General features: G+C 53.7%; 1 protein-coding gene across 1 annotated transcript in view; it reads left to right on the top strand.

Moving 5' to 3' along the window:
• The window catches only part of SHANK3 (SH3 and multiple ankyrin repeat domains 3), a 667,177-nt gene that overhangs the window by 619,893 nt on the left and 33,005 nt on the right, over positions 1-14,279 (top strand). Inside the window, exons 19-20 of the mRNA XM_077807959.1 lie at positions 4,932-5,059; positions 6,983-7,088. Of these exons, the coding sequence (XP_077664085.1) occupies positions 4,932-5,059; positions 6,983-7,088 (234 nt within the window). The remainder of the gene's footprint in view (positions 1-4,931; positions 5,060-6,982; positions 7,089-14,279) is intronic.

Below are 14,279 nucleotides of genomic sequence, written 5' to 3'. Positions count from 1 at the left end.
GGGGGGAAAATGAGGACATGGAAATAGCTGTTGAGTGATGCTCAGCTCTGTCAGGCTGGGGAATTGTCCCTCTAGGCAGGAGGGGTGAGCCCGTCTCCTGGGATCTCCATAGACCTAGCTGGGGGGCTGCTTTGGCGGACGCTCTCTGCTGCAAGGCACACGCTAGCCGTGACTTCATGGGGCTTTTCTAGCTCGTGCCAGGGCCCCGCAGAGGCATGTGGCTGTTAGCGTCAGTTCTCTCCTCCCACTCTCATGGCCCCACTGAACGGTCATTCATTACCGGAGGTTTGGAAAGACGATTGTGATGTTTCCCGGGCACCAGGCCCACGAGGCACCTCGCTACCCCCTGCTCTTAACTTCAGGGAGCCTCGGCTGTGCCTGCCAGTGGTCAACTCCCCGACCCCACTGGCCACGGGCAGCACAAGCACTTCCCTCCCAGCCCACGCCGCACCACTGTCCCCTGCAGGCTACCGCCAGGCGGTCTTCCCCCCCAAGTGCTCCGAGCAGCCCCCTGCTCTGCCCAGCCCTGACCCATGGGCCACTCACGGAATTGCCAGGCCTGCTGTTCCCAAAGGAACAGTACCCAGCAGCTTAAGCCGGACACCTTGGACCACGGCCCCGCTTACCACACAGCATCTGCATTACGTTTATTTAACAAAGACCAAAGTCATCTGGTGGCAAAGGGAATATTGGAAACGAAGGGTTACATAGAAACAAAACTGTCACACGTACTCTAGAGCCTGAGCTCAGCACACAAGCTGCCTGCTTGTCCAGGAAGGTCCTGCTCACCCCAAAGGCTTTCTCATAGTGTCTTCACCAGGATGGCTGAGACCCTTCCTTCATGGGCCCAAACCCCATGGAAGCTTGCCCTCCCCCCCAATGAAGGGAGCCAGCGTGTCTTTCTGCACCCCCAGATATATCAGCCCAGACCTTTGAGCTTCACCTAAAAGCAGGGTACCCTGCCCCCTGCTGTTTACATCTTCCTGTTCATTTTCCTCCCAAAGACCCCCATTTGACTCAGTGAGAGAACAGACTTCTATTGTAAGCCACACAATATGCTTTGGTTAGCCAGGGAGATGTGTGATCCCTTCTGGAGACGCCTGTCTCAAAGCACACAGCCTCCGAGAGACCTGCTGTTAACTCCAAAGCCTCAGGAACAGAGTTTCCAGGAGATATACAGATCTCCTTACGTATTGCCTGCACACGTTCCACAAAGATAAAGCCTTGCGTGGGACTGTTTTTTTAGCCCCGCTCCTGTCCCGCCCGCAGTCCCCGCTCCCACTCCCCCTCGCTCCTGTCCCACCCACAATCCCCACTCCCCCTCGCTCCCGCCCTGCCCACAATCCCCACTCCCACTCCCCCTCGCTCCCGCCCACAATCCCCAACTCCCACTCCCCCTCGCTCCCGCCCCACCTGCAATCCCCAACTCCCACTCCCCCTTGCTCCTGCCCCACCCACAATCCCCAACTCCCACTCCCCCTTGCTCCCGCCCGCAATCCCTGCTCCCACTCCCCCTTGCTCCCGCCCCGCTCGCAATCCGCGCTCTCACTCCTCCTTGCTCCCACCCGCAATCCCCGCTCCCACACCCCCTAGCTCCCGCCCCGTCCGCAATCCCCAACTCCTACTCCCCCTCGCTCCTACCCTGCCCGCAATCCCCGCTCCCACTCTGCCTCGCTCCCGCCCCGCCCGCAATCCCCTCTCCCACTCCCCCTCGCTCCCACCCCGCCCGCAATCCCCAACTCCCACTCCCCCTTGCTCCCACCCCCAATCCCCAACTCCCACTCCCCCTCGCTCCCGCTCCGCCCGCAATCCCCAACTCCCACTCCCCCTTGCTCCTGCCCCGCCCGCAATCCCCGCTCTCACTCCCCCTTGCTCCTGCCCCACCCACAATCCCCAACCTCTACTCCCCCTCGTTCCCACCCCGCCTGCAATCCCCGCTCCCACTCCTCCTCGCTCCCGCCCACAATCCACACTCCCACTCCTCCTCGCTCCTGTCCCGCCCACAAATTCCCACTGCCACTCCTCCTCGCTCCTGCATTGTTTCTTACATTTTTATCCCACTCTCACCTGCAAAAACCTTAGATCCCACAAGAGAGACAGATTCCCCCATACTACTAAAAAAACAAAAACAAAACCACCCAAACCAGTCGGTTAATATGTTTGATATCTAAATGAAATTCAAACACAATTTTTACCACTAAAAGAATAAAACAAATCTTGCATAAACCATGTAAAAAAATACTTTAACTCCTGTTATAATAGACATCAAATCGCTTTTTATCCCTCGCTTAAATTTAAGTAGTAAACCCTTTATTTGAAAAACAAAGACAAACTTGCTTTCCATTTCCATTGCTGAAATTCGGTTTGTGACAAACTGACAAGAAATTTAGTGTTTTCCCAGTAATTACCGCAGGCTGGGGGTTTTGCCCACCCAGTCCCGCCTCCAACAAAGTCCATTTTATCTGCTCCTGCTATTATGGAAGTGGGTCCTGCAGGATCCCAGTCCCACTGGAGGGCTCTCCAGCCCAGCTTCAGGCGAGAGCTTACCTGACACTTCAGTGAACCAGAGTGTACATACCAGAGCCCGGGGAGCCCGGTGGCCCTCTGCCACTTGCCATCAAGAGGCCCTTGGGTCACAGCGACAAAGCCCAGACGTGAATCGGGCTTTCCAGGTGGGAGTGCCCAGGGCGCAGGGCCTGACTGTTCTGTCACTCGTGTCATCAGTCCCCAGGATTGTGCCCTCACAGGTACCAGGGATGATGGCTGATGTGGCACATTCCCAATCTCCTCAATTCAACAGAGAATTTAGCGCATGGCCCGTCCTCTCCTGCTGTTTTCCTGGTGTTCCGCTTTGTGCAGCCATAGAGGGGGCACTTGCTCTCCAAGGCCCTGGATCCTGTCCACTGGCCAGCCCTGCAAATGGTTTGGCTCATGCCCAGGAGGGGACAGTGGAGAGCCACCTGGGCTCAGTGGGTGGGGTTGTGCACAGATGTGAGGCTGTGGCTGTCGAGATGGGCACAGCGCCTGGTCCTGGCTCTCCCCACATGAGCTCACAGGAACTCCAGCCGTACCAGCACGGGGAGAGAGGAGCTAAATCAGACTTCTGCTGCCGTCTTCTGGGGTGGGCCGCCCTCCTCCACCAGCTCGCCCAGGCCAAGTCCTTGGCTTTCAGATGTTCTGGAGCCGCTTTGTCCACCGCTCCAGAGAGGCATTGCACATGGCCAGTGCCTCCCGTCCCATGAGTCTCTGGCTCCTGACTGCTCTATACAGCTGTCAGGCAGTGGCGCCAGGGGTCTGCCCCAGAGAGGGTTTGCAGGTGGGTGGCCAGCTCAGCAGGGATCTAGTAGCTCCTAAAGCTTCCACCCTAGGGAAACCTAGAGCAGTGGTCCCCAAACTTTTCAGGGTCATGCCCCTGTTACCCCAGTCTGTGCCTCCCCCCAAGCTGGGTCTGGGAGCGGAGCAGTGGCTCCAGTGGGCGGGGGGAGGATGCAGACTGGAAAGGGGGCCAAGGCTGGACACAGCTGGGAGTGGGAGCGGAGCTCCGCCCAGGGGCTGAGGCTGGAAGCCAGAGCCACAGGCGTGGGGCCAGGAGCCTGGGCACGGGGCCAGGAGCAGAGCTGGGTGGCACTCCTTCCCTGCCCCACTGGGGGCTGGTCCGGGCCCCAGCTATGCTCCCCCAAATGGGGTACACCCCACAGTTTGGGGACCTCTGACCTCAAGGCTCTGTGCCATGGAGGCACAGCAATGCTCACTGGGGGGGCGTGAGGTCTAAAGTGCAGCGACACGCTGTGCAGGAACTCACCTGCGTGGCCCCTGCTGGTGCAAACGTACCGCAGTGCTGATTCGCACGTCGATGGTGCAGACGGCTGCGCCAGGCAGACAAGCCCTTGGGGACAGCTGCTTTCGTGGAGCGATGGCAGTCTCCCCGAGTCAAGGCTGTGAGTAGCTTTCAGGCAGACTCAGTCTGAAGCTCTCTGCCTGAGGTGGCAGGTGTGGTCGCCGCTGGCAGAGGATTCATGGGTTTGATTGCTATCACGGGGCCCACTGCAGACCGGAGTGCTGGATATTTGAGGGGTTTTCAAGTTTTCTCATTTTTTCCCCGTCTTAAAGCAAAAACGATTGGCCTAGCAATGCCAAACGTGGCTCATTCTGCTGTCCTCAGTGAGCACTGCTGCCTTTGCCCAGCCAGTACAATCACTCTGGAGTTGTTCCATGTGCTTCTCTTGAACGTCTGAGATGTCTATGTTCTTTATAGACGCTGCAGCCGTGACATTCCAAACTCTCCGCGTTTCCTAAAGCTTCTGTTTGGCTCGCCAGGCTTACAGGGTTTAGGACTTGAGCAGCCACAGATTGGAGGCGTAGAGGCCCACGTTCAACAGCCAGGCTGGACAGAGTCTAGACGTTTGTACATGCCTCATGGGCGCTGGCCGAGCCTGACAGCCACCTGGACAGTCATTCTTTTCAGGAGACATATTTCAAAAATTGAAAGTATTTCCTAGAGTAGACAAAGGGCATCACTGGGAATGTAGGGAAAGGAACTGCAGCAACACGTGGCAGTTAAAAACGCAACCCAACCCGGATGTTGGCCAGCCAGAAATTGTAAACTAGGTGAAACTTTAGAAGTTCCTGTTGTTTGGAAGGGCAGCAATACAGACATGGCCTGGGCAGTGAGTGACGGAATGGGGCTGCTTCCCTCAGGATGGCACATACTGGCTAATGCGGCACTCACACCTGAGCCCGTACCTGGATGTAATGTAGGCAAATGACGGGGGTGGGGGCTTCGTTAGGATTGCAGGACTTATTGCGAAGGAGGAGAGTGAACAGCAGCTGCCACAAACTCAGTCTCCACCCGATCTGTGGCCCATCCCCAAGTGCAGAGTTCAGCCTGTCCCCTGCCACACACTGATTTGGCTTTATGTCTGAATTTCCAGAGAAACTGGATGAGATCTTGGCAGCAGCTGAGCCCTCGCTGAGAGCAGACATTGTCGAAGCAGATTCCAGGGCAGCCACTGTGAAGCAACGACCCACGAGCCGGCGCATCACGCCCGCGGAGATCAGTGTGAGAGAGGAGGGCGTCTGGGCGTGGGAGGGGGTTCTGCTTACTGGCATCCAGCAAGGACGGCAAGTGTTATGACAAGCATCTAGCTGTGGGGCAGCAAACAGCAAGGATACAAAGGAGCCAGAGCAGGGAGACGTTTTCTTGGGATGGAATGGGGAGGGGGTGGTAGGTTGGCTGAGAGGACATGGGTGGGCATAGTGAGTGGAGGGAGGCCAAAGAGGTTGCAGGAGAGAGGGGGATGGGAGATGGGGCAGTGGGCTCATGGGGGGATGCTAGAGAGATTGCAGTGGGGAAGGAGATGGGGGAGCAGATGGAGTAGGGGGGTCGTGGAGTGCAGAGGGGAGGCCAGAGGTTGCAGGGGAGATGGGGGAGCAAAGGGGAGGCCAGAGGTTGCAGGGGAGATGGGGGAGCAGAGGGGAGGCCAGAGAGGTTGCAGGGGAGATGGGGGCCAGAGGGGAGGCCAGAGGTTGCAGGGGAGATGGGGGGACAGAGGGGAGGCCAGAAGGGTTGCAGGGGAGATGGGGAAGGAGAGGGGAGGCCAGAGGGTTTGCAGGAGAGATGGGGGGACAGAGGGGAGGCCAGAGGTTGCAGGGGAGATGGGGGAGCAGAGGGGAGGCCAGAGAGGTTGGAGGGAAGATGGGGGGGGCAGAGGAGAGGCCAGAGGTTGCAGGGGAGATGGGGGAGCAGAGGGGAGGCCAGAGAGGTTGCAGGGAAGATGGGGGAGCAGAGGGGAGGCCAGAGGTTGCAAGGGAAATGGGGGAGCAGTGGGGAGGTCAGAGGTTGCAGGGGAGATGGGGGGCCAGAGAGGAGGCCAGAGAAGTGGCAGGGGAGATGTGGGGCCAGAGAGGTTGCGGGGTCAATGGGGGGCCAGAGGGGAGGCCAGAGAGGTTGCAGGGGAGATGGAGGGCCAGAGAGGTTGCAGGGGAGATGGGGGACCAGAAGGGTTGCAGGGGGTCATGTCCAGGGCGATATCGGGAAGGCCAGTGGCCATGCTGGGTGTGACGGGGAGATGGACGGTGAGGCGGTGCAGGTGGCAGGGAGGACAGTGCTCCAGGTCTGTCCGGCGTGAGAGCGCAGGCTGGCTGCAGCATGTCAGGGCACCTGGGGGTTGAGTCTGGGATTTCGGGAAGATGATAAAGGAGGGAAGACAGTCCGAGAGGTGATTGGAGCAGGACTCAGGCTCCGGAGGACTCAGGCTCTGGAGGAATCAGTGAGGACTCAGGGTCCGGAGATGAGGCAGGACAGATCATTGGGGCTAGTGGAGGACTCCGGATAAAAGAAGGGCAGGAGAGAAGTCTGAAGCCTGAGGGGGTTTTAGACAGAGGATCTCAGAGGCTGGAGCAGACAGAGACGTGGCTGAGGCGCTGGGGAAGTGCCATGTACCGTCACTGCAGGGTGAGGTGTTGCAGAGCAGCAGTGAAATGGGCACGTGGGAGGGAGGCGCGGCTAATGGCCGAGGGTTTTGAGACATCCTTGAGGGAGAAGAGAGTCAGAGACAGAGGTCGGGGGTGCGGGGGAGAGTGGGCCCCTGAGGCTGTGAGCTTTGCGCCGTACATTCGCTATAAGCTCTACGGATGCGGCTTATTTCCATTACACTCCAGGGACCGCAGCCTGCTCCCAGTGAAATCAGTGAGGCTTTGGCTGTTGGCCTCAATGGGAGCCAAGAGGGAAGGGGACGCAGCTCCCCTGGACTGTTACGTTAGCGAATGCTCGCCACTCCATGCTGTATGAAGGCCCCGCTGCGCAGGGCACTGCACACACACAGCAAGAGACGGGCCTTCCCCAGAGTTCAGACCTGACCTCAGTGCCCCGCTCGTCCTTCACTCCACGTAGCAGAGTTGGACAGTGCTGAGGTTGAAGTTTTGTTTCTGTTCAGTGGAGTCCGGTGTCAGAGTGACGTTCCCGTCTTTGTTTCTTTCCTAGTCACTATTCGAACGCCAGGGAATGGCAGCTCACGCGGGAGTTCTCCCAGGGGCCGAGAAACCCCACGTGTCCCTACGCAAAGGAATGCCCCGGACAAAATCTGTAGGTAAGGCAAACTGTAGGACGGTCCGTTCTTAGAGACAGGGTGAGCTCTGGGAAGGGTCTGCTGCAGAACACGAGAGGTTCACGAGCCAGCAGGTTCACGAGCCAGCACGAGAGGTTCACGAGCCACTCCTCCAGCACCTTCCATCCCAGGAGCTCGACAGTCTGGTCAGATACTAATGATAGAGCTCACACCCCTGGAGGAGGTCGGAAAATATCAGCATCCCGTTCCCCAGGAAGCCAGGCCCAGGAGTGAAATGGCTGTGTGGTACAGCTCAGCCCGAAGGGCCCAGGGCCAGGCCCGAAGCCCTGTTGTGCTACAAGGACGTTACTGTGAGGCTAAAAGAGGAGTTGCTCCTGCTGGCGCTGAAGGGGCTGTCACATCTCATGTCTGCTGTGGATTGGCGCAGAGGGGGACCTGTAACCCACACGCACCCTGGTCCAGAGAGCGTCCAGTCCAGATCAGTGATCCCCAAACTTTCAAGGGTTGTGCCCCCCCAACTCCTGTCCACGCCCCTCCCTGGAGCCGGGGCCGTAGCCTGGAGGGTGGGGACATGGATGGGGTAAGCGGGCCAAGGCTGGGGCTGCAGCTGCGGGGGGTCTGGGGCCAGGAGCAGGACTGCACCCAGGGGCCAAGACTGGGGGCGAGGACAGATCCACAGATGGGCTGTGGTGAGGGCTGGCAACCGGACCCGTGACCAGGTGCAGCTCTGTTCCTGGTCTCCCCCAGCCTCGGCCCCAGGCCGGAAACAGAGCCAGGGCCAGCAGCTAAAGCTCTGGGCCGGTGCAGGGCTGGGAGTGGAGCCATGCCAAGGCTGGGCACAGGGCCAGGAGCTGGGGATGCGGCTGGGGGAGGGATCAGAGCAGAGCTGGTGGTGGGGAGGGGCTGGGTGGCGCTCCCTCCTTGCCCCCTGAGAGGGCTGGCCCGGGCCCTTCTGTGCCCCCCCAGATGTTCCTCCAGCCCCAGAGTTTGGAGACCTCTGGTCTACATAGAGACCAAAGCAGGCTCTGGCTGGGGGGTACGACTCAGGAGCTAAGTGATCCAGGTGGTGGCAGGAGAAGCATGTCAATTCCATGTCTGTTTTTGTCTTTTTCTCTGGAATTATGAATATATTTGTTTATTTCTGTGCTAAACCCTTAGTTTTTGGGACTTGGGGGCAGTCAGGTTTGGAGTGGGGGAGAGGAGGGGTTGTTGGATAAGAGAGAGAAGCTGAGGGGGAAGGAGGTAGAAAGGAGAGAGAGGAGAGTAGTGGGTACCATATAACAGGTACCTACAATAACCTGGATCCATCCCTGTGACTAGGGACAAGAGAGAAAGTCAAGTCTCTCTTACCAGCACTCCTGTGTGTTACATCCTGATGTATATGCAGCCAGAAGAAAACATGCTCTTTGGCAAAAATGGGAGCAAATGAACGACCGGAACCTCCCAGTCAGGAAAGGAGCCTGGCAGAAAATTGAAGGATGTGGTCGCAGGACTCCCAGATCCTCCTGGAGGCAAGTTACATTGCAAAGAAGTCCGATGGTGCAATCCTGCCTGGTGCTCTGTGTGGCTGTTCAACAGGCGGAGAGAATCTACAGCACACCCTCGTGGAGGCATGAAGAGGAGTGCAGATTGCTAGACAGAGCCATTCACATATGTCAGATACCCTGTGTTCCACCCCAGAGCGTCACGCAGGAAGGTCTCGTTTTCTTTACCAGGAACCAGCTACTCAGTGAGACCGTTGGCCATTATGTTTCCGACCTGTGTAATACACTAAGGCATATGAATATGAGCAATTAAATAGTGGACCAATTGGAGACTGAGTTATTGTGGTTTAACAACTAGGTCAAAGCAAGGTTATTGCAAGAAGTGGACTTGCCTTTGCCAGAAACAGGAGATATTTACAGGACTAGCGAAAACTGCTTTTCACCAGAAAGTGGTAACAAGCGGAGAATGACCTGCAGTATATCCAGGTTAAACACACACAGCATGGTACAAGGACAGAATACAGAGACCAGATTTGTTTGCAGTAAATGTGGAAGCAATCACAACACTGTGCTAAGTATCCAGTGTGCAGGGGGTGCAGTGCAAAGCATTCAGTGAAAGCAGCCATGTTACCAAAGTATAGCTGAGCCCGAATTGCAAAGAAATAGAAAATAAATTCATGAGCATACAGCCGAAGGACAAAGCGATGATGATGATGATGAAGAAGAAGAAGAAGAAGATGAAGCAGAAAACAGAATTCTTGGTTGGGTCCCATAAGAGATTTACAAGGCAAGATTCTACAACTGATGGGGGTTATTCAGCACTGGAAATAAATGAATAAAAAGTAAACTTCAAAATAGATCCTGGAGCTGAGTGCAACATAATCACAACAAGCTTATACAGAATTAATTGTGACTGCCCAATGTTAAAATTAAAAAATGTGCTTCTTTCATTTAATGGACATGAAATTAGCCCTCGTGGCAATGCCTCAGGGGAATGTTTATATAAGAACAGCTTTCAGAGTAGCAGCCGTGTTAGTCTGTATTCGCAAAAAGAAAAGGAGGACTTGTGACACCTTAGAGACTAACCAATTTATTTGAGCATAAGCTGTAGCTCATGAAAGCTTATGCTCAAATAAATTTGTTAGTCTCTAAGGTGCCACAAGTCCTCCTTTTATTTTTATATAAGAACAGGTTACACGTGTTCTCATGCGGGCTTAAGCTGAAGAGCAGTATGCAAATACGGATGATCAAATGTGTATATAACTTGTCTTCAAAACAGGATGCCACAGATATCTAAGAATTGGTTGAGGTGTTTAATGGATGGGTATGCAATAAGGATATAATACATCACGTTAGCGTAGATCCTAAAGTGCCACCAGAAATACAGGTATGAAGTACCATTAGCACTGAGAAAGTGTAAAAGCTGAACTTGAATGGATGGTAAAATAAGATATTGGAAGCAAATACAGGCACCAGCTGACTGGGCTAAGAGTATGATCACCATAATAAACCAAACAAGCCAAGGATTTGCATAGATCCAAAAGATTGGAATAAGGCCAGGTGAGATGCAGCACCAAGAGAGGAGGCCACAGCAAGGCTTAAGCATGCAAGAGTATTTTCAGTTTTGAATGCAAGCCAAGACTTTTAGCAGGTCTGACTCGATAAAGGAAGTGCAGAAGTCTGAGCCACCAACTCGCCTTTTGGTAGATACATGTTTAGATTACTTCCTTTTGGGGTTGCCTCACCACCTGAGGAGACCAAAGCATAATGCCTCAGATCTCAGGGGATCTGAGTGGGGTGGAAGTGCTTGCTGATTGGCTGATTTGGGGAAAAAAAGATCAGTAATACACTGAAAGACTGTAAGGTTCTGCTCTGTGCCAAAGAAAAGCTATTTAAAGTGAAGAGAAACAAATACCAGACGGGGCTAAATGTGAGCACAACTGAATAGGAACGTAAGAGCCGCCACACTGGGTCAGTCAAAGGTCCATCTAGCCCAGTATCCTGTCTTCCAACAGTGGCCAGTGCCAGGTGCTTCAGAGGGAATAAACAGAACAGGGAATCATCAAGTGATCCATTCCTTGTCCACTCCCAGCTTCTGGCAAACAGAGGCTAGGGACAACCAGAGCATGGGGTTGCATCCCTGACCATCTTAGCTAATAGCCATTGATGAACCTACGCTCCTTGAGTACAAGCCAAGAAGGGTGAAGGCACTTGTACAAATGGAAAGGTCCCCAAAACGGGGGTCGTACAGAGATTCCTATGCACGTTCACACATCTAAGCTAGTTCATCCCTAATACGTCACAGTGAAGTGCTCCATTCAGAATGCTGCTTGAGGACAGTACAGAATGGTCCAGGGATGCCTGGCAAGAGGAAAGTTTTGGGGAATTAAAAGCAAGTTGGCAAAGAAGCACTGGTACTGAAATACTTTGAGATTCAAGATGGGTAAGGTAATACTTTTTATTGGACCAACTTCTTCTGTTGAAAGAGACAAGCTTCCAAGCTACATAAAGCTCTTCTTCAGAGCCGAAGATCTTTGCTGATGCAAACTTAAATGGGTTCGGGACAGTCCTGCAAAATGGTCACCTGGAGGCGGATGCTTTCAAACCACTGACACACACATGTTCACACTGAAAGAGAAATGCTAGCCATTGGTTCTGGTGTGAGCTGTTTCGTGAAAATGCTTATGGCTACTAATTGTTCGAGATAGGATCAGGTCATAGGCAGCTGGGAAATGTTGTAAAAATCATTGTGCAAAGCACCACCCAGACTCAATAAGTGATCATAAAACTGCAAAAATACACATTAAAAATGAAATACAGACCCAGAAAGGAGCTCTGTATAGCAGACATGCTTTCAAGAGTGCCTGTAAATAGGGAAAGCAGAGAATTGCAGAAGGAGGACCTAGAAAGAGGATTTGTGTGTTTCAGACATCTGAGGCATCTTTTCATAAGCCTAGAGTTTGAGTTCTCTGGGACAACAACTGTCCTGTTTGTACAGTGCCTAGGACAATGAGGCCCTGAGACCTAGTCAGGGCTCCTGGCACTACTGTCATACCAGAGATAATACACACAACATGAGGTTGGAAATGCTAAATATGATCTGCACCACCCACCTGGGCCTGGAGAAGTTTGAGCAGAGATGTCCAATTCTGGCCTGTCATGGGGACAGCTATCAAAAATATGGTATCTGAGTGTGAGCAGATACAAGGAGTGAAGCCACACGTGATTCCCAATCATCCTTAGTCCAAGGCTGGCACAGATGTATTTGAATTAAATAGGAATAATACTTGTATTAGTGAACTGCTACTCAGATTTGTGTGAATTCAGCTGTTCCATGGCTCATTGAGTAGCAGTGTGTGCTGGCAATCACAGGGGCCTCACCATGGAATTCCAAGTGAGCTAGTAAGAGCTATTAGACCACCAGTTCAGAAGTGTCTTATTTCAGAAATTCTCTTTGATCTCTCAGTCCAAGCCCACCCTGACAAGCCCATGCCATGCACAGGCAAACATGTTAGTGGAAAAAACAGTACAAAGAGCAACGAACTTGTTGATCAATAAAGAACCCTGGTGATTTCAAGGGATGCATAATTAGCACTGTTAGACTCTCCCAGCACACCTCACAGCTAGAGCTGACGATTAGAATCTCCGGCTCAAGACTCATGGACAAAAACCTCAGTGTCAACATACAACAAGTTCCTTGAGCCAAAGAACTTGAGGGGTTTACAAAAGAGCTCTATATGCCTGGAAAGCAGAACAGAAGAAGAAGAAATGTTAGAGACTTTTAGATCCCAAGCCGTCTGCCCCAAGGTCATTTGTGCTAAGGGCCAGTCCTGCAGGATGGATCGATGACATCTAAATGAAACCAAAGAGGACACTGGCTCTACTTCCTGAGGACGTTCATGATTTCAGAGGGAGTTAAGCATCTAAATACCTTTACAAGTTTGGCCCTTAGGCACTTAGAAGTTTAGGTTCCCTTGACTTGACTTAGGATCCGAAGGCCCTGATCATCAAAGGTCATTAGGTGGCCTTCCACCTATGCAGCTAGGCCCCAGGCTAGGGGGAGAGACAGGCACCTAAGAAAGGGTTCCTCAAAAGCCAGCAGGCTGCGTGGGGAGCCACCTAAGCTAGCCAGGAGTGAAATGCTGAGGAGAGGGGCTTAGGTGCCCAAGCAGCTGACTGATGCTCCTGGCTGATGGACCAGAGAAGAAACCTGCCTGTCTTCGGGCACCTCAGCTGTGAACTCCCTCCTGGAGTCAGGCACCTGAGCCCAGGCCAGCTGCTTAGGCAGCCCGTGCTCTATCAGCTGAAACAGCCTCTTCCATCTCTGTCTCCCTCTGTCCAGCTCGCCCTACCTTGTCCCGTGCCCCTAGCTGTCTGTAACGCAGGCTTGTACATTGGTGGCCTGCATCCGGCCATCTCCCTGCAGAGTCTGAGAAGGGTTATGTCGTAGATGTGCTCAGAACACTCCAGCAGGATCAGGCCCTGCTGGTGAGACCGATGGCATTGGTGTGAGCCAAGGCTCCAAGCTGCTCATGGGCTGTGGGCCAGCATCAACATTCAGGGAGCTGATTGTTGGGAACGTAGGCACCCAGAGGATTTAGGTGCCTACAGGGTTAAATGGAGGCTGAGCAGCAGGTTTGAAAATTTCAGTGGTGCGTAAATGGTGGATTTAGGCACCTAAAGAGGCAGAGAGGTGCCTAAATAGCTTTGAGGATCATGTGCCTAAGTCAGTTCTGAAAAGGAGACTTAGTGCCTTAGATCTTGCAACACTGAGCCGAGTAGGACCTAGATACCTTTAAAATCTGGGCCCTGGTGTGTCTGTGGCTGACTTGCTGAGCTGTAAAAGGAGGGTGCTAATGCTGCCCTGCCTCAGGCGGTGTGTGGAGGACAAATGCAGCACATCACATACTGCGCTCAGTTACTGCGGAGCCAGGGGCCACGTCCCGAAGGCAGAGAGGGGCCCAAACACTCTTGGCTCTTGCACCATCTAAGAAGGGAATGTGGCCAGTGGCAACTCAGCCCAGGCTTTCTGGTTGTGGCATCGGCCGAATTCTGTGAAGGAAGGAGTTGTGTGGTGGGTTTGGTGTGTGCTAGCCAAGCCTGGATTCCAGAAAGACCGTCCCAGATGACGGTGATATTCAAGAAGATATTCCTTGGAGTGCTCTGTGCTGGGTTCTGGACCGCTCAGTTATCTGTCTTTCTGGGTTTTTATCTGAGGGCCCAGAGCATTGCTTTCTCTTAGGATTGCTACAGGCTAGCTGGAGTGTGACCCATCACCGCTTGGCCACCTTCTCACTGAGAAGGGGCAGAGCTCTGTTTTTGCCTAGGAGAAGCTGGGGGTCTGTCTGTGTTAGGGGTATATTTCTTGTATTGCCTGTGATCGTATCCAGAATAAAGATCGGATCACGTCTGTGACTGTCTCCAGTCAGCAGTTCAGAGGCATTATCTACCTGATGCGGAAGTCTAGGGGATTCCAGCACCATGCTGCTTGGTCTGCCTGTTAGGAATACCACAGTTAGTTTTGTCTCTGCCGTCCCAGAGCAGGTGGATGCATTTCCAGGACTAGTGTTCCTGGTGGGGCTTTTCCTGGGTTTGATGTCAGACTCGAATACTATGCCTACTCCTCCAGATTCTCCTTTCCCCATTCCATACATTTCACTTCTGGGATTATAAAGGAGGGAGTATCTTGAGAAGGAGGTGGGCCAGCCTGGGGTCTGTGGTATCGTCA

The sequence above is a fragment of the Eretmochelys imbricata genome, chromosome 1 (assembly GCF_965152235.1).
Source record: "Eretmochelys imbricata isolate rEreImb1 chromosome 1, rEreImb1.hap1, whole genome shotgun sequence".
Classification (NCBI taxonomy): Eukaryota; Metazoa; Chordata; order Testudines; family Cheloniidae; genus Eretmochelys; species Eretmochelys imbricata.
Note: the sequence above shows the minus strand (reverse complement) of the source record. Positions and strands in the feature narration are given on the sequence as shown.